Source organism: Charadrius vociferus, unplaced genomic scaffold (assembly GCF_000708025.1).
Source record: "Charadrius vociferus isolate BGI_N301 unplaced genomic scaffold, ASM70802v2 scaffold183, whole genome shotgun sequence".
Taxonomy (NCBI): Eukaryota; Metazoa; Chordata; class Aves; order Charadriiformes; family Charadriidae; genus Charadrius; species Charadrius vociferus.
Genome location: NW_009648250.1, coordinates 3144984 through 3165171, shown reverse-complemented (window position 1 = coordinate 3165171; position 20188 = coordinate 3144984). Strand labels below are relative to the sequence as shown.

The window sequence follows — 20188 nt, the reverse complement described above, 5'->3', positions numbered from 1 at the left end:
GATCTGTAGAAGTGTATTTCCGAAGATGTTCCTTGTGTGGTGTATGGAAGAAAGTAAATTTTACTGAAGTTGTATTTTTTTAACGCTTCTTAACTTTTTAAGTTTAATTGTTGCACCTGAGGTTGGTTGCTGTCTGGGTTAATATTATATAAAATCATAATTCCAATAATATAAGTATAGAACTAAATTCATTTTTCTCTGTATATTTTAACCATTGTTAGATAAGTATTGGATTGACTTCTAATTTTTGACATCAAAAAATAAAGGAAAGGATCAAGACAACTGTTTAAGCTGCTAAGGCATAAAGCAATTAGATAAAAAGAATACAACCCATCTGTGTTGTAATAGTAATAGTTGATATGATGGATAATAAGGATGATATTGCTTGGCACAAAGCAAATAGCAAAAATGGTAAGGATCAAAAGACTGACTTTAACGTACCAAAACCATTCATGAGTCTTGAGTGTTCGTATAATTGAAACATAGCAGAAAACAATAGTTGCAAGAGGTATTAAAAACCCAAAGATAGCTAAAGAAACATAGTAGTAGAACTGGAAGGAAGATACTGTTTCACAGGCGTTGTGCACATCATGGCAAGTATAAATGTCCAGTTGTTTTACGTAATAGCTTTGCTGCATTATGCAAAGCGGCAGCATGTACAAGAAGACGATCGTCCACACGGTAGCGCAGACAGCGATGGCGTAGGCGCGCTTCGGCAGGCTCTTGTAGGTGAAGGGGTGAACGATGGCCACGTAGCGGCTGACACTGATGCATGTGAGCAGCAGAATGGAGCAGTACATGTTGCCATAAAACACCACAGTGGTAGTTCGACACATCATTTCCCCAAAAATCCAGTTGTTACCGTTGATGTGGTACGCTATTTTGAAGGGCAGCATGATGCAGAAGAGCAGATCTGAAACCGCCAAGTTTGTGTAGAGGATGGCAGTGCACACAGACCGGATCCTGAAGAGCAGCATCCACAAAATGATGGCATTAGACGGTACACCCAATAAAACAGCACTGAGGTAGACGGCAGGTATTAGCTTGGTGCTCAGAGAACTGGTCAGGTACTTCAGCGTGGTGTTGTTCACTTCTGTTAAAGTGGAGTCATTTGACTTTTTTGAAGAGCATTTGTGTTCTCTGATGTGGACAGTTGTTGTTTCCCCTTCTATAGCATAAGGGGGGATATAATCATAGTCTCTTGCTGAAATTCCACGGAAAGTCTTGATAAGAGACACAGTTTTAACTGCAGAGCCATTCAGTGAAAATTCTGAAGCTTAAAAAAAAAGTTAAAATTGTTAAGAAAAGGCAATCTATTTGATTAGCAATATAATTCACCTCTAGGTACAGAGAAAGGTAAACATCTCCATGTGAAAAGCAATATATGTTTAAAAAATTTGGTGTCATTCTCCTTTGCTTCGGGTGTTCATATCAAGTGTACTAAAGGACAATCTTCGCTTTTATTTGTCATCTCATATCCAACCTTGAATATTTAGCATTAATTTAGTATTAAGCTGATCTTTCTGCATTTTGTATGATTTCAGTAATCTTTGGCAAAAAATAAGACACTTGTGTAGTATTTATTACCTGTAGAAAGGTTTTGCCCAGTAGTAGCAATGTTGGTAATCCATTTTATAAGCAGCAGCTTTGATCTGGGCTTGATCAGAATTTCCAAATCCAACAGTGGTACTATCCTTGTCACTTCAGGGATGAAATGCATTACTGCAAAAGATGCAAAAAGCCCTGTCTTGCCTAACACAGGCTGAAATTTTCAAAGTAGAAAATTGAAATAACCCTCAATTTTTTGATGTCATATATCAAATTAATGTTATTCTTCAGCTTCTGGCTGAAGCAAACCAGACCTTTTCAGCTTCTCACATGTGAGGAAGGGCAGTTAGTCCTAGGAACTGAAAACAAATGCTTGGGCTTATATTAGATCAAATTCATTGCTAGGTGGATAAAACTTTTCATGTAGCAGGAAAACTTACAGTGAGTAAATACTGTTAGCATGTGGCAAAGCCAATGGTGCCACTTTTATTAGTGCCTGTTCATCAATCTTTAGTAGAGAATGTAGAGACATTTGCAGGTGAAGCACAAATGTGTGCAAAATACTTCCTAAAATCTGTGTAATTAATTTTGTCATTTAAAAATTTTCTTAGCTGTGTTTAATGCAAAAAGACAATGTAAAGCTTAGAGCATGCATCTTGAAACTGGAATTCAAAAGGGAACTGAAATTTGGATGAAAACCTGTGGGTTTTTCTTTTACTCTTCCATACTGGAATTAAATAAGGAAAACAGTTTTAGCAATGTTTACTGTCATATTTATGGTAGAATGTCTTGAAATTATAACTAGTAGACTACATCCCTTGTAGTATTTTTCTGGAGGGTTAATCCAGAAAATTAATTGTAGTCACTTTTTGAAAGACATACGTGTGCATGCGTGTGAATGTATATATATTTATAAAATAGCTTTTAAAAATTAGTTTGGTTTGAAAACAGCTTTAATTCTAGTGGGGGAAAAAATGGGCTTATTATTTGATCATTTCCTTAGTTATTTTTGTCACAATAGTTATCTGAGCATTTCCTTCTAATAGCACCATCTGTGAAGTCATAAGTCTGTTGAACATTTTAAAGCAGAAAGAACAAGACTGTACAAGTTTAAGATTATCACATCGCTACAGAAATACTAGAGAAATGATGCATCTTCTCTAAGTGCAGAAAGATCCCATAAATAAAGTTCCTTATCAAAAGTGACTGGGGGGGAGGTAAGGTGTCACTGACACAGAAGAATAAAAATCTGCCTTTAGTGAGACTTCCCAGAGTATAGTTTTCTGTAATGATGCACGTGCGACACAATAAAGCTGGCAAAGTGCCAACTTTGTCAAAAAGCTCATGTTATTGACTAAAATATGGAGTAAATACAGAAAGGAGGACTCACCTGTTGTGAAAAGACTGGAGGTAAGAGAGAGCAGTCCAGTGAAAACCAGTATCTTCATTGTAGTACGAAAAATCCAGCTGGCCAAACAACAGTGCTGTTCTAGTTCATCTCGAGGCGTTTTGTGGGGGATTGTTTTCCCCTCTGTAAAGGACTAAAGAATGATTGATCTGTCCTCCAGAAGCATCCTGTAGGCATGAGGTTTATGGTAAGGAGCTAGTTTGTTCTTTGTCTACTACAGCAAGAGGGTGTGACGTATCCAAATATGCACACATGACTCAGTTTCAGCCTCTGCCCAACACAGAGATAAAATTGCTTTACAGCAGCAATTTAACTCCTAATTTACCACAAGCCCAAAGCTGAAGGTGTAGAGGGGGGGCTCTACTGGAATTTGTACATGCAGATATTTGGGGTAAAAAGGTGGTTTTTGGAAAAATCAAAGGCTATGTTTAGCAAATCCTCAAGGGTCTCATCCACAGACCGAAATGCCATGTCGCTGAACTCTGTACCCTTCTCAAGGGAGAAGCCAGGCTTGGAGAAGAGCATGGTGATATGGGTTTAGCAAACGCAAAGGTGAAAGCAAGCTGCGCAGGCAAACATGCCTTAAGAAAACCGTGCTCTGGTTTGCCTTCCACCTCCCTACCCACTGTTAGCAGTCTGTGCTCCTTGGATCCGGCTGCTGGCTCCGCTCAGCCAGCTCCCACCCCTCCACAGCCTGCAGCCTCTAAAACCTTTCCCCTATTTTCATCTGCTGTTTTGTTGATCCCTTCCTTTTCTCTGACTGTGTTGTTTTTGTGTTTGTTTTTTTTTTTTCTTCTTCTTTTGAATGCCAAATAACAATGACTTGCTTCAGCAGACAAAACTAGCCCCAAGTCTTGGTCTGGCTTCCAAGCTAGCAGCAAGGCTCAGCATAAGCTGTACTTGGCTCCAGAGCAGCACTTGCATCTGTTCTTGTATTTAGTGTGTAAAAGCTGGACACCAGATAAGGAATTCTTTTCAGTTTCTCAATCCTTTTCTCAAAATTGTCAGCTGTAGTTTGGGAATTTAGTACACACTCTCTCTCAAGTGTTAACTCTAACTTTCTTGTTAGAAAAACTTGTGGTGTGGGTTCACGGCCATGTGATTGCCTGACACTGCTTGATTTTATTTAGATGTTCTGCTACCTTGTTTATATATACGATGCAAATTGAAGAGTCTGTCTTTAGGGTTTTTTACCCTGTTTTCTCTTTGTAATTTCTGCAGATTTATTGGATTTTTGGCCTGGAGCTGGGCACAAACCCAGGGATATTCATTGTGAAGCTGGTTCTTTGTCCTTACCGGTTTAGCTTTAACGAGTTTCTGGGGTTTTTTTCCTGTAGAATTTGTGTGTACATAATCCTAGATCTTTATTGAATCACTACGTTCCAGTTTGTCTCATCATTAATCTATCATAGACCTGGCACTCCTATTTCCTCTTTAGACTGAATTTTGTTCCCCCACCTACTGGATTAGATATTGAATGTCATTTTAGCTCCAAACCCCTATTTTCTCAGCTGAAGTGTTGGTTTGTGAGCCTGGGCAGCTGGAGCAGGGTTGGTTAGTGGGGTTGCTGAGCCCACTTTCCTTCACCTTCTATTTTAACTTGGGTTTAATGCCATGCACTATTAACCTGTAGGAAGAGTGAGACCTGCTCTGCTGCTTAATTCCTGAAATGTTCTCCACCTGAACTATGTCATCATTACCAAACCTGAGCTGTCTTTCTATGTCAGCTTTTGCTGTTATTTTCTGAGTCATGTGTACTCAGGTGTACACGTGGATTCTTTCCAAATATGGGATTCTGAAAGACAGCCAACTTCCTGCAGTCTTCTGCTTTGTGGTCTTTATGCACTATCACAGTGCTGCCTGATAATGTGTGACTTTATTTGACACCGAGATTACTTTGCCTGTGTGTTGTGGAAATGAAAATGTTTCTAGCTGTGCTCAAAATTTTTATTGATCTTTAGCAGGATGGCGTCTTCTAGTCATGAAAACTTTCAGAGCTTTGTATTTGAACAGGAGTCTATTCAAGTCGGTAAATAGAATATGGACATGTTCTATTGCTGGTTTTAAGCAGTCAAATTCTTTTTAGTGTCCAAGGGCTTCAGGAGAGGAGATTGTATACTAGAGCTCTGTCAGTATGTTCAGACAACTTTTGTTATAATTCATTTTTTTCAAGGCTTTTCTCTACCCTTTTTCCAGGAATCGCAAGATGATTCAGCGCTTCTGTGGCTGGATGAAATACAAAAAGGAATCAGTGATGCCAATAACAATATAAAAGAAGCGGCGATCTGTAAGCATTACTCTGCATCTGCATTGCTCTCGTTTTTCTTAGTCTTAAAAACTGAAATTGATAATTTTTTTTTTCCACTTCTGGAAAGTGTGGCAGCCCTTTAAATACACAAAAAGAAACAAATGCCTGTTCTTTGACATTCTGAAATTAGGGTGACCCAGATCTCCAGGGGTGGCGTTGGTTTAATCTAAAGTGGTAATCCTTAAGGCTTGGCTAATAATTTAGTGGATTTGGTTTTGTAAGGTTAACATCATGACCAAGATTTCTAGTGTCAGTGTATACATAGCTGGTGAAACAGAAGGTTATGTGAATGAGAAGGGATATACCATTGAGGAGCTTATTTTTCTTATATAAGACTAAAATGTTGATGCACGTTGTAAGAGCAAATTTTTATATGTTTACAGCCTTGCTTATTCCTATTTCATTACAATGCCTTTTATTGAGTGCTAACAAACAAAAATTAGGAATGTTTTAACTTTAAAAGTAGAGTAAAAAGAGCACTCAGGCTTTTTGGGGAACTGCATGCTCTCCAATCTGTAAAGAGGAGAAAATCCGTAGGAAAAATGCTGGGGCTTATTCTGTCAGAGCGTTACGTAATGAATGCACACAACACTTTCTGTCAAAGTTTAGACTGAATACAGTAAGCTTAGAATAGTACTCATAATACCTACTGAACTTAGGCAAGTAACATAGAACCAAGTGTAGCTGGGTGTATGGGGCACACCGGAGAGCATGGTGGTGTCTCTACTTGGGGTGAGCTCAGACCAGCCGAGGCTGTTAGCTTGGCATTGGGTATTGGTTCATGTTCTGCTTGACTTGGCTTTGGGTGAGTCAGTGTCGCCTTCTTTTGCACCCTAAGAGTTGTGAATACAACTGCTGAAGTCGGTGCCTTCCTGCAGCGCTGCGTTCAGCCTTCGTTAGTGCAGCAGCCTGTTTGCTTACAGGCAGGCTATGTCAGTAGTTAGCGCTTGGAAAGTTGTGGGTGGAAGAAAACAAACACAGCCAGCTATTACAAAATCTTCTAACCCTGCCACAGAAATATTGTATTTAGTGTTACTGTTAATTTAGAATTTATTTAATCCATTAATACAGTCTTAATGTAACCAGCCAGATACGCTGAAGACACTTCAAGTATTTTTGTAGGTTACGCGTTTGTAGCAAAAAGCGCCTGGCTTGAGTTTTCTGAGATAGGGTCAGATGCACATGCATTGTCCCAGCTGACCAACTGTACTCAGGAGTGCTGACACCTTCCTTTGTGAATAAAAACTGCTTCCCGTCAATGCCACCCAGAGGCGCATGAGGAAACATCTGAGTGCAGAGAAGGGAAGGAAATGCATAGTTTATAAACAGATGTAAGTTAAAGCTAAAAAGCGACTTGAAAACATCCTCATTTGGGTCCACTGGTGTAAAAGCATTAAGAACACGTCTCATAAATGGCCTGAAGAAATTAGCACAGCATTATCCATATACCAACACAATCTCGCTAACAATTGGCCACTGTTCCATCCACTAGCTAGTTGTTGAAGTACAATCTTTTCATAGAATCAGTGTTTGTAGTAAATGCACAGATTTTCACAATCACATATGATCAGTAGAACTGTTTTAACAAGTCAGTTGTGGAAATAACTGCTAATCTCCTGTACTTTGCCCTCTGGGCTGAAAGGAAGCAGTGTCAGCACAGCACATTCTTCAGAGGAGCTCTAAGGTTTTGCAGCTAAGAACTGAGATTTGAAATTTCCCCACAGCACAGGACCTGATAGTTCCTATAACAAACACATCCTGTCTCAGGAAGTTAGCATGTTGCGTTCGCGTAGTCTAAACTTAAAGTTCAGCTTGATCACAGCTTGGAAATGAACTTTCATTTTGATCTATCTCGGATGCTATTTTTGAAAGGCAAACAAATCCCCATGTCCCATTCCAAAACTTTTACAAGGCGGTCAAAGATTTATTTTTCAGTCAGAACAAAGTGTATTTTTTTAGATTGCTGCAGTAATGGCAATAAAATACGCAGTAAAATGTCAGAAAGTACTGACAGCTGTACTGAAAGAATCTTGATCCCTTCCAGTCTAATTTTTATGCCTTATACATATTAAATACTGCAGTATTGAAATTTTAAGAGACTTTTACAAACGCCTCTCCCTGTCAGTAGAGGATTCTGTATCTTGTATCTTCATTTAGGAAGATTTACTTGTTCAGTTTATTCATTTTTATTCATTTACTTGTTCATTAAATGCTGGTGTGCTCCTAATTCTTTGTGGTGTTTGCTGTGCAGTTTGCATCACCTTGCTTCACTTCCTGAATCAGTTCAACTATTGTACTCCTTGTCTAAGTGGAGAACAAAATGAGATTGGCCAAATATCAGCTGTAGAGCCTTCAGGAATAGAAAGCAATACCAACCTTAATCTTGCACAGGAAGAGTCTGTCTGTCAAAGCAGGATCTGTCAGGAGAGAGTCCATGCTATAGGAAAAAGCTGATCTTTGGCCCTGTTGAGAGTTCAGGCTTATCACACCAGACAGCTGCATCTTTGTTTATGATAGCTGTTTGAAGAGAGGATGGGTGCAGAGAAGAGCCCTTCACAGTGTTGATCCATCCCAACAGCTGCAGGAGTGGACTGGAGCCCACAGTTCTCCTGCAGCTAAGAATGACTAAGCCCTGTTTAGCTCATAATTTTACAGGGTTCATGTGACCCTTCTTTAGAGCAACAGCCATGGTATTAGACTTCCCTTTGGCCAAGGAGGATTGTGTTAGAGATCAGCCCTGATGGGATGCACCAATGAGCGCTGAGGGAGCAGAGATATGTTATTGCAAAGCCACTCTCAATCATCTTTGAAAGGTCACGGAGAACAGGAGAGGTGCCTGAGGACTGGAGGAAAGCCAGCGTCACACCAGTCTTCAAAAAGGGCAAGAATGAGGACCTGGGAAACTACAGGCCAGTCAGCCTCACCTCTGCCTCTGGAAAGATGATGGAACAGCTCATTCTGGATGTCATCTCTAAGCGTGTAGAGGAAGAGAATGTTACGAGGAGTGGTCAACATGGATTCACCAAGGCGAAAGCATGCTTGACCAATCCGATAGCCTTCTATGATGGCATGACTGGCTGGGTAGATGAGGGGAGAGCAGTGGACTCCAGCAAGGTTTCTGACAGTGTCCCATAACATCCTCATAGGTAAGCCTAGGAAGTGTGGGTTAAATGAGTGAACAGTGAGGTGGACTGAGAACTGGCAGAGCTCAGAGGGTTGTGATCAGTGCAGAGTGTAGTTGGAGGCCTGTAACTAGCAGTGTCCCCCAGGGGTCAGTACTGGTTCCAGTCTTGTTCGACATATTCATCAATGACCCGGATGAGGGGACAGAGTGTACCCTCAGCAAGCTTGCTGATGACACAAAACTGGGAGGAGTGGCTGACACGCCAGAAGGCTGTGCTTCCATTCAGCATGAACTGGACAGGCTGGAGAGCTGGGTGGAGAAGAACCTAATGAAATTCAACAAGTGCAAGTGTAGGGTCCAGCACCTGGGGAAGAATAACCCCATGCACCAGTACAGATTAGGGGTTGACTTGTTGGAAAGTAGCTCTGCAGAGAGGGACCTGGGAGTCCTGGTGGACAATAAGTTGACCATGAGCCAGCAATGTGCCCTTGTGGCCAAGAAGGCCAATGGCATCCTGGGACGCATTAAAAAGAGCATGGCCAGCAGGTCAAGGGAGGTTATCCTCCTCCCCCCTACTCTGCCCTGGTGAGGCCATGTCTGGAGTACTGTCTCCTGTTCCGGGCTCCCCTGGTCAAGAAAGACACGGAACTGATGAAGAGAGTCCAGTGGAGGGCTACAAAGATGATCAGGGGACTGGAGCACCTCTGTTACAAGGAAAGGTTGAGAGACCTGGGTCTGTTTAGCCTGGAGAAGAGAAGATTTAGAGGGGATCTCATCAATGCTTATAAATACCTAAAGGGCGGTTGCCAAGAGGATGGGGCCAGACTCTTTTCAGTGGTGCCCAGAAACAGGACAAGGAACAACAGGCACAAGCTGGAACACAGGAAATTGCTCCTCAATATGAGGAAAAACTTCTTTACTTTGAGGGTGGCAGAGCACCAGAACAGGATGCCCAGAGAGGCTGTGGAGTCTCCTTCTCTGGAGATATTCAAAACTCACCTGGATGTGTTCCTGTGCAACCTGTTCTAGGTGAACCTGCTTTAGCAAGGGGTTGAACCAGATGATCTCTGAAAGTACCTTCCAACCCCTGTGATTCCATGCTTCGTTAATTACTAGCATTTCAATGGAAAGGAATAATTTCTGTTGAATTGGGTTTTTTCCCTACTAAACATTTTCCTTACATTTTCCTTCAAAAGTACATGCATAATTAATTAAAAGATGAGAAAAAGCCCGGCAGCAAGGGACCTACAGAAACATCTCTTAGCTAGGTTATGTGTTCTTTTGTCTTTCTAAGGACAGCTTCCAGCACCTGTAACTATAGGGTGAAAAGGAGGAAGGAAAGCATTCAAACACTGGTGACAAGAATTGAAAAGGCACATGGGACTGTATATGAGCAGGGCTGAGTCCCCAGAACCACCTGGGCCAGCAGCAGCAAGCTGGTAATGTGTGGCTTCCTAGTTTTTCCTGCTTCCTTGCTGCTGAGGCCAGATGCCTGGGCATCATGATACCACAGCTGTGGTTCAAAGTCATCTCCAGTCTGGTGGGGAGCACATGCATGCTTGGCAGGGGATCTGTTGCGAAGCAGAGAAAAATAGCAGGATGCTATCTGGTAGAAATCCAGGCGATGGTGGTGTGGTGGTGTATGCTCACTTTGTTTCTCAGCTAGCTGCCAACATATTTGGAGATTGATCTGTTGCTGTCTAGCCAAAGCTACCCATTGCACCTTAGTCAAACTAACCACAAAGTAAAACTCTTTCTCTTGCTGAAATGCTTTCCTGCTAGCTCAGTCTCATGTGGTGTCTCCTGTATGTAGGCTCCTGATACTGAGCACCTTTTTGGGCCAGCTTTGTGTGGGCAGACCACCCAGTGTAGGGAGGGGCCTTTTTTGTATTGCTCTGAATATACACAAGATAAGGAAAAGCATTTGGTGTTGCAGTGTGAAGCGCTGCTGTGGGATGCAAAGGTGGCCAGGTTCACTTAAGCCAGCATATAATGTCTGTGTTCTAGCCGTACATCTATTCACCTGTTCTTCTGTGCATGGATTTTGAATTTAGATGTGAAGGAACACCATTAAAGGCCAGAGCAGCAGTTTCTAAAGCAGCATATACCTCTAGCGTGTAAGGCACTTTGAACTGATGTGTGTTGCTACATGCTGTCAGGTGTAGTGGTATCAGCTCCTTCGGTGACGGTGGGACCTGCATAAAGCAAAGGATGCTTAGGAAGTCCTGATTCATAGTATGGGCAACATTGTATAACCTCAAAGTTTGAACATGCTTCATAGCATCGCCTCTCAGGGCACTTTTATGTGCCCTGGAAGCAAACGCTTCATCTCTGGCAAACTCAAGAGCATGAATTTGCTGCATCAGCTTTAAACAAGTTCCCAGGCAGTGAGGACAAGAAGGGGTCACTTCAGGATCCCAACTGGTGACACTTAGTGTTGCAAGACTGTGCTCAAGGCAATCAGCTTTTATTCCCATTTTGCACAGTAAAAGTGAATGTTAAGGTTGACAGCTTGCAACCTAAGGACTTCATGCGCGTCTAGAATGCTCCCAAGTGATCAGCATATGATGGCCTGTCTGTTCGGGGAGGAGGGGGAGCAGGTACCTGCCATCCTCAGCCCCTGCCCTGGTGTCATCTGGTGTGTCACTTGATGGAGGAGGAGCTATGCCCTCAGACCACTCTCAGTTGTGCTGTGGCTGCATCCCAGCCTGGGTGGAGTGCACGCGTTCTATCTAACAAGCTTGCTGTTCTCTGAAATACTTGTTCTTACAAGCATGAAGGAGGCTGCAAATGCGTGAAGCACTGAACTGCTGTGTATGTCATGATATGTGTGTGTGCCAGCCTTAGAAGTCCATTATCAAAGTTGCTGGAGGGTAGAGTTGTGGGTACATGGAGTATCAACCACTTAATTTTCTATGTCATTATTTTACCCTAGTGGCTGTTGGAACATCAATGATTAACAAGAGCTTGGAGAAGGGTGATTCACAGCCAATCCTGATGATACTGCAGTCCAAGTTCGGATTACGAGTCATTCCTGAGTGTGCTGAAACCTACTTCAGGAACCTCTCTGAAGCCAAGAAGCTGAAAACTAGAGAAGGTAAAAACTTTCCTGAACAGGACAGTTCCGTGTGTCCATATCACTGGGGCAACTGGAAAACTAACACAGAAAGTTTACCTAAAATCATTGTAAGCTGAGGAAGGCAATTACTGGGTTTAAATCATTTGAGAAACGCTGTAGTTTTCCAAGTGCTTTTTATGTGATGTTGAACTGTTGCACACATCATCCAGACCATGGTACCTGCTGACAAATGAGTCTAGCTATTTCCAGAGTCTAGCTAAGACTTTCTAGAGTCTCAAACTAGCCTATGAGTGAATTTAGGGTAGCTTCTCCATGACTGTCAATAGACTTGTCCATCGTCTCAGAAAACCATATTACCCTGATTTTTTTAAATATTTTTTCTGTTAGCAGATGCAGAGAGGGGTTAGGCTGCACACTTCAGCCTTACAGGTTATTGCCAAATATCAAGCCACGCTCTGTCAGAGTGTGTCCATGGCTCATTTATGATCCCTGTGCAGTGTCAGAGCAGCAGGCATCAGCAAAAGATGGGGCTAAAAATCTGCCCACAGTTAAGAGGATGGGAAGTTTTGACATATTAGAGCTGCAAGTTGGTCACAGCTAATGCAGCCAAGATTAGCAAACAATTATATATATAAAAATATATATATAAAGTGAGTCAGTGCAGTACACTCTCTTGCAGTAGATGGTCATGTTTCATCCTGCAACATGAGTTTTGAGAGCGCATTTTGCACCACTGACCTTATCACCTTTACCTTGGGGCCTCTTGTCCATGAGGAAATGAGGCTTTTCCTGCCTGTCAGGATACAGCCTTGTTTACCAAGGCACTAAACAAGAAAATGATGTGGATATAGGAAATGTTCCATGTGAGCTAAGTGTCAATAAGGCCAACATTTGGCCAGAAAACAAAAACATTTTTTTAATAAACACTGTCTCAGTTCCACTTATGTGAGTGAAGATGGAAGACATAGCACACACTGTTTCAGGAGCAAGTACTAACTTGGTATGTTGGGGTTTGGAGAAGTGGGCAGTGGATCTGTACTAACCTCATAACTGCTCCATTCTAGAAGAATGATCCTGATCCACCTCACAGGATATTTTGAAAACATCCTTACTAGAAACTAGCCCAAGATATACAGTGACTTTGCACGTGAAATGTCTTTGTAGCAAATGTAGAGATGGGAAACGGGTAGGGAGAGCTGTAATAACAGGACACAAATGTGTACTAATGGTATGTATTGCTTTTAGATTCTAATGAAAGTCCATGGATTAAACTTGTAATGAAAAACATGTATGATTACTATTACAATGTGGACACTGAGGAAGGTACCTGTGTCACCCCTGAAGGAGTTATACCAAAAACCTCATGGTTAACTGGTGAAGAAATCCAGGTAGGTGACTGAAACGTTTGCTTTTATTGCAAATGTAGCATAAACTTGGATAGAGACAGACAGACAGACAGACATGGCAATATCAAGGGAAGAGGCTGCTCTGGGTGAGACTGGATATCACTTTAGTTAAGTTTCTGCTTCTGACAATAGCAGCAACTTAAGTCTAAGCAGACAGTGGTAGCACAGCCTCCGGTCTGACGTCTCACAATGATTCTGGGACTTCCTAACTGGAAGTTACAGCATTCCTTCTAGTGACAACGAGCAGATATCGATAGAGGAAAGTCTGATTGCTTCATATGCTTTTATATTTTTTGCACTTTGCAAAATTCCTGTGACAAGGAATTTCATGATGTATTTGGGGGCAGGTGGAAGCAGCATTTTATGTTTAAAAGTAATCACTGGCAGCATTCTGCTATCTCCAAGTTCGATAGGATGAGTGTGACACTTAAACTCCCTTACTGTAGAGTTTTTGCATTTGCATGAAATACAACTTAGAAGAAAGTAGGCCACACAAGGTTTTGCACAATTTGTGGTTTTTATTCTGAGGCAGCCCATCCAGGTTATAGGTTTACTCTGCTGCACAAACAGCTCAAGTGACAGTGTAGGTCCTTCTGAAATTCTGACTAGGGCAATGCTCGAGTGTGCTTCTCTGTGGAGAGCTCCCTGATTCAATTAGTATTTCTAGACGTTTGACTTTTACAAAAAACTTGTATTAGGAAAGCAGAACTCTCCTAAAGTACATTAAAAAAAACAACCAAACAAACAAAACCCTCTCTCTAAATGGCATATCTGGCTGCATAACTGAGGCTTGAAAGAAGTTCAGTTATCTAAAATTCAGTGGTAGCAAAGTAGCTCTTCCTTCATATGGATTAAAATCTAGGGTAAATCAGAGGGGCTCAGATAGGATGAACATAAGCTATACAGATGATTAAGATAATAGGGACAAAATTCCAGGATGGTTTGGGCTTGAGTTTTTTTTTGCTTTTAAATGACCTTTTTCCATGATCTCTTAACAGAACATTGTTGGGCAAGTTACAGCAGATTACAATCGAGAGCAGCTCTGGCTTGCTAATGAAAATCTGATTGTTCAGCTGCAAGCCCGAGCAAGGGGATTCTTAGTCAGAAAAAATTATCGGGAGAGAAAAGCATACCTTCAAAACCAGGAACCATCTGCTGTCAAAATACAGGTATTGTTCTAGAACAAGAAAGTAACATGGCTTGGGCAACTTTCTGCATGTGACAGGTGATGTGGCTGATTACTACTACTGATAAAATAGGTCTGTCTCCCTGTTTTCATTAGCAGCATTCAAACTTCTACATCTGCAAATATGTCCCTGTCCTCAACGGAGTAATTATGCTTTTAAATACCAAATACCCAGTTTTAAAAGAATGGATCATATCCGTCTGCAGTCTAAGTTACTTCAGTGGGAGAAGCTCAGAAATACATAGCACTGGCTTTATTCTGAGGTGCTCAGGTTTCGCATGGTACACGTAACTATGCACAGTACAAGATCAGAAGATATTTGTTGAGTATCAAAGCAAAAATTCTTTGGCAAAGCATGACTTAAGAAATACATTCCTTTCTAGACTATCCCCACTGGGAAGTGGTTTGCCTCTGCTCCATGAAGTCATAGCTGGGTAGGGAGTGGCAGCTGCCCTGGTGTTCTTGGGCTCTGGCAGTATTTCTTGGATGTTTTCAGTTTGCTGAACTCTGAAAGGAGTAAAAAGGAAACTTTCTGCTGAGGGTGTGAACACTGGCAAATGCATGCACACTGGTTTTAAATGGTGAAGCAATTTATTCCAGTCTTGCAAAATAATCAATCAACACTCCCTGCTCCCCCCCCAAAAAATATAGAAAAATGTACAACTGATTTTCTTAACCTATGGTAACTTAGTTTGACAATTCATGGTGATAAATACCTTTACCCTTAGCTGCTGTCTTTGGGATTGACTTTTCATTTTCTGGCATGGTGTCTGAGTCCAGTAAAGGACTGTACTGTTCTTTGAGGAATTCAGGGTCTGTGAATAGGTTGAAAAATATGGAGAAATTCAGGTAAATAAAGTTGTTCTCTGGTTGTTTTCTATGGGCATTAGAACAGAAATGGCTTATGAGAAGACAAGTAGATGAAAAGGCTGGTGTCACTGGCTGGATAGAGATGAAAGGCAAAATATGGCAAAGGTGGTGAGAGTACCTGTGTTATCCCTGTCATTGGGTTCCTTGCCAAGAGTTTGCTTCTGAAAGAGCAAAGGGAGAGTCAAATGAGGGAACTGGGAGGTTATTATCCATGGTACAAGATGATCCTGAGTGACTCTGGAAGATCAGAGACTTGGGAAGGAGGTCAGGCCAAAAACAACGTGTGCCCAGCTATGTAGGGGACAGCTTTTGGGTGTAATGGGCAAGAGCTGGCAGAGCCTTCCCTGTGTGGGATGAAGCCACTGACTGGGATGCTAAAGAATGTGGTGATAAAAGTAAGGATGGCTTCAGGAGAGGGAAGGAAATGGCATTGGACAGCAAAGTGTTTGTGCTGAGACTGGCCAAAATTAACATGCAATATATCAGGGCACCTTAAAAACATAGCGGCAAGCTTACTTACACCTAAGTTATCTCTTTACCACAATGGCAGTTTTTCTCTACAAAATGAACACTGTGAATCATTTTAGTGTATATATGTAGATTTTAATAAATATTAGTTTCTTATTAATAATAGTCTCCTGCCTTTCATAAAATAGGCTTTCTGGAAAGGATTCAAACAAAGGAAAAGCTATGTTGACAGATTAAAGGTGCTTCAAGGCAATGTTGCTGCTGTTGTTAAGGTAAGATCACATTGTGTTTTGGGGCCTGAGTATGCTCTATCCCTTGGCTTGGTCCTCTGCCACCTGGGAATCAGAGGCTAGGAACACAAACTGGAGGGACTTGTGCTTCAGAAATTGGCATGGTGTTGAAAGTCGTTTAATTGACAGTAAACTGCTTCTTGAAGGAAGGAATTGACTTCTACCAGGCTTTGCTGAACTTGAGTGGCTCATAATAGAGATTTCCTTATGATTCCATTTCCATTCCACTAAATTAGAAAATATTTGAGCTGACAGTGTGTCATGTTGTTAAAAGCTTTCAAATCTATCTGCCTGAAAAGTGTTTGCTTTTCTGAGATGCTAATGTGATACTATGTCATGAGTCCATCATAGACGGGATATTGATCTCCTGTCTCTGTAGGAGACTGGTTTACAACTGAGTGCTGAGACCTGAAGGTGAAAAACACTTCCAAAGATAACGCTACACATGGGTGGTAGAGCCGTGCACTTAACTTGCTATTTCAGTTAAAGCCCATTAATCTGGTCACTGGGCTGTAGGAGCCCAGTGCCAGAGTCATTTATGGCCCCGAGCATGTGAGAACAGTGTGCCTGCAGAAGAGGACTGCCAGAAACGAGTTTTAAAATGCGCACATGCAAAACAGTTTGTGCAGTGTCTGTTAAGTTTTTACTTAATTTTATTTAATTTTCAGATTCAGGCATGGGTCAAAATGTGGCTAGCAAGGAGAGCTTACAGGAAACGGCTACAATACTTCAAGGATCACGTAAGTCCTTGTTCTCCTTTTTGAACACGAAGCATTAAAATAGGGTAATATGACAGCACAGGCAGTTTTGGGAACCTCAGGAAAGAGGGTGCAGGTTCTGCAGTGTGTTTCTGAGTAGAAATGGGTCATAAACAGATTATTTTACCTAATGTTGGTCCCTTCCAGAATGATGAAATTGTGAAGATACAAGCTTTTCTCAGAGCAAACAAAGCCAGGGAGGACTACAGAACACTAAGTAAGTGGTAACAGTTCAATGTTGTATGTTTGGGGAGAGATACGTTACTGTGTTCAGTCATTTCTTTTTTTTAATCTTGGGATTTCTCAGTCTCCTATTCCCCTTCAAAAGCAGGTGCAAGTGCTTGTAAACCAATTGTTTTATAGCTGAAACAATTTTGGATAGCTGTACTTATAGGGTATGACACAAATATTGCTCTAACTGGCATAAACCTCTCCCTGCAGTTCCAAAATTTTCCATACAGTGATCAGTTTCCTGAGGGTTTTAGGGGTGTTCAGTATTATGTAAACTAACAAGCCTGTTTACTTCAACTATAGTTGGTGCTGAAAATCCACCCTTGACTGTCCTGCGCAAATTTGCCTACCTCTTGGAACAAAGTGACTTAGACTTTCAAGAAGAACTGGAAGTTACAAGGTTAAGGGAAGAAGTGGTTACAAAAATCCGATCCAATCAACAGCTGGAGAAGGACTTGAACTTAATGGATATAAAGATTGGACTGCTGGTGAAAAACAGAATCACTCTTCAGGTCAGCAGGCCCTGTTCAGGCTCCCTTGGTACCATGCACTGAGCAGTTCTGTATGTTGAAGGAACTCAGGATTAAACAATCACATCACAGTTGAGGCTGGAAGGGATCTCTGGAGGTCATCTGATCCAAACCCCCTACTCAAGTAGGGTTACTTAGAGCAGGTTGCCCATGTCCTTTTGAATATCTCTAAGAGTGGAGGTGCCACAACCTCCCTGAGCAACCTCTGCCAGCACTTGGTCACCCTCAATTAGTTAAAATACTCCTGGTAAATTAAGTGCTTTCTGTATGTTTCTTAAGTAATCTTGTCAAAATACCTTGTGGTAGAGGTTGTTCTGTTGTCCTGAGTGGTATGTCAGTTTGCTACTGAATGTCACTCTTTGTTTTGCTGGTTGTGGACGATAGTAATTGCTTGGCCGACTTTAAGCACCTCTTCTGTAGTAGAATGGAGTAGGCATCTGATCGTATTTGAGAGCTTGTTCATTGTTAACTAAATGATGAATGAATCTGTACATGAGATCAGGTTTCCCAGACAGTCATTGTTGGCAAGACATACTGGTGACAAGATAAAGATGTTCAAAAGACTGGTTAGTCAATAGAGCAGCAAAATACACAAAGTTGCTAATATTAGAGGAATATCACATTTAATATGGTTGGGAAAATGTTAATTTTTCCAATTCGCCTTTTTTTGTGAATATATTATCTAAACTTTTGATCATCTGTCTGCAGGATGTGGTACTGCACAGTAAGAAACTTAACAAAAAGAGCAAAACTCAGCTGGAAGAGATGGTTATGGTTGACAAACAGGGTATCAAAGGTTTGAGTAAAGAGAGAAGAAAAAAACTGGAGGCTTATCAACATTTGTTCTACCTTTTACAGGTAAATCTTAATGTAGAAATTAACAGGTCAGCAAATTGCTGATGAAAGTTTAGAAATATATTGCTTGCTTTGTTTTAGTGATTGTAGTAGTGACTATGGAAAGATTTCCGAAGTAGTAACCAGACTGCAGGAAATGCTATGATCAACTTCTAATATTTCCTGTAATTGATAATAACCTCAGTGCATACTGAATCCAGAGAAATGTTTTCCTCCATACATCTTCTAGTCCGTGTAAATTGCTGTCACCGTTACTGTGCATTATATGTGGTGGAAAGGAAGATATCTGCTATGCAACTGACAACATACAATGCCTCTGTTATTGTGCCTCTCATCTCGCTGAAGTTTTTCTTGAAGAATTTTAGATATTTCCAGGGCAGATGCCCTCTGATACCTAAGTGGACGTGTAGTATGCAATGTCTTCTCAATAGATAGCCATCGTCATTTGGTAAATTGTCATTGTCATCAGATACATAGACCTGATGCACAGAGGTACTGTTTGGAGACTACAAATAAAATACTTACTGCTGCTACTCACAGATATTTAATCGTGCAGTATTTAGTGTTTCTTATGCATTAGGATTTGGAAAAAAGCAAGGCCAGTGTGGAAAACTTACATATGTTGGGAATCAGCATAAATGCTTTTGGTATTAATGGAAATGTAGAGCAAGCTACCCCCCAAGTCTCAGGGTAGTTTGTCCTGGACAACAATATTTAAGTAATTTCTTTGTTTTGTAGACAAATCCCACATATCTGGCAAAGCTGATTTTCCAGATGCCACAAAACAAATCAACCAAGTTTATGGATACGGTCATCTTCACTCTATACAACTATGCCTCCAATCAACGAGAAGAATATCTGCTTCTCAAACTCTTCAAAACTGCTCTAGAAGAGGAGATAAAGTATGTGCACTCACACGAAGACCTTAGTTAATTTGTGTTGCAGACAGTTCAATTAATACTTCATGCTTAAAATAATTTGATGGTTAATCTTTAAACTGCTGTAAAATTTTTATATGTTTTTGTTACTAGAGAAATTTGTAACTTATTCATTAACTCAAGCTTTTTCCAGTTCAGAAGAAAAATATCTTTCTATGGTGGACAATATTTTTTTAAGCAAAAATTGCTCACAAAACCAAAAGGCACTAGGGCTTCTTGCTTTTGTGTTTCAGCATTTAAGGGTGGAGAAAGTCTCTTCTTTCTCTGTGTAAATGTATGTTCTGTAAGAGAAAAGTGGTGGCTTATCCTGAAAAAATTAAATCTTTCTTTATGCCTTTAACAGGTACTTGCTGAACAGGTATTTGCGCCTGAATCAGGTATACACTAGCTGCCACTAGCTATGCTATGTTCCAGGGACATTATTATAACACATACAAAATTCAGGTAGTAGTTTCTGTAATCTTGTTTCATATGAAAGCCTAAGAAATAGACAGTATAAACATGTTTCAATGTAGAAATAGGTTAATTTAAAAAGTGAGTGTTTTGAAAACATGGATAACTGCATACATAAGTCAGATCTGAGAACTCAACTCTTCTTGATACAGCTCTAAGGTAGACCAGATACAGGATATCGTTACTGGAAACCCCACTGTCATTAAGATGGTTGTCAGCTTCAATCGTGGTGCTCGTGGACAGAACACTCTGCGCCAGCTCCTGGCCCCAGTGGTGAAGGAAATCATGGAGGACAAGTCCCTCATAATCAACACTAGTCCTGTGGATGTGTACAAGTCATGGGTAAACCAGCTAGAAATGCAGACGGGTGAGGCCAGGTGAGTGAGGAAGCTGGACATACTGTACCATTTAAATACTCGAGGAATCCCTCAGTTCTGCTCTCCCTTTCCTTCTCTGACAAATTGTACTGATACTTCCCCATATTCTTGCAGCACAATGAGAGTTTTTGGGGAGAGGTGCTTGAAAAACAGGTACTTTAACCTGTTCTGAACAACAAAAGGATCACTCTTCTGGTCATGAACTTTAATAACTTAAATTCATCCATGTGTGCTTGTAAAGATTATAGCCTTTTCCCCAGGCTTTATACCAGCATATTAGTAGGGTCCCAGGGCTTTGAGGAGCTATGCAGGGACTGGGATGTGGAGACCCATGCCTTAAATTAGGATTCCCCTTTTGT

General features: G+C 41.1%; 2 protein-coding genes across 3 annotated transcripts in view; one reads left to right on the top strand and one right to left on the bottom strand.

The window, feature by feature from the left end:
• The window catches only part of IQGAP2 (IQ motif containing GTPase activating protein 2), a 108241-nt gene that overhangs the window by 70631 nt on the left and 17422 nt on the right, over positions 1 to 20188 (top strand). For both annotated transcript variants that reach the window (XM_009884247.1, XM_009884248.1), the window contains 11 exons: positions 5153 to 5243; positions 11324 to 11485; positions 12713 to 12855; positions 13872 to 14042; positions 15586 to 15669; positions 16356 to 16427; positions 16593 to 16662; positions 16980 to 17188; positions 17915 to 18064; positions 18800 to 18963; positions 19605 to 19829. In XM_009884247.1, coding sequence (XP_009882549.1) covers positions 5153 to 5243; positions 11324 to 11485; positions 12713 to 12855; positions 13872 to 14042; positions 15586 to 15669; positions 16356 to 16427; positions 16593 to 16662; positions 16980 to 17188; positions 17915 to 18064; positions 18800 to 18963; positions 19605 to 19829 — 1541 coding nt within the window. The remainder of the gene's footprint in view (positions 1 to 5152; positions 5244 to 11323; positions 11486 to 12712; positions 12856 to 13871; positions 14043 to 15585; positions 15670 to 16355; positions 16428 to 16592; positions 16663 to 16979; positions 17189 to 17914; positions 18065 to 18799; positions 18964 to 19604; positions 19830 to 20188) is intronic.
• F2RL2 (coagulation factor II (thrombin) receptor-like 2) lies at positions 96 to 3079 on the bottom strand. Its single transcript, XM_009884246.1, has 2 exons — positions 2939 to 3079; positions 96 to 1270 (listed from the first exon to the last, which is right to left on the bottom strand). Exons 1-2 carry the CDS (start codon positions 2994 to 2996, stop codon positions 189 to 191), a joined length of 1140 nt encoding a protein of 379 aa, XP_009882548.1. The 5' UTR covers positions 2997 to 3079; the 3' UTR covers positions 96 to 188.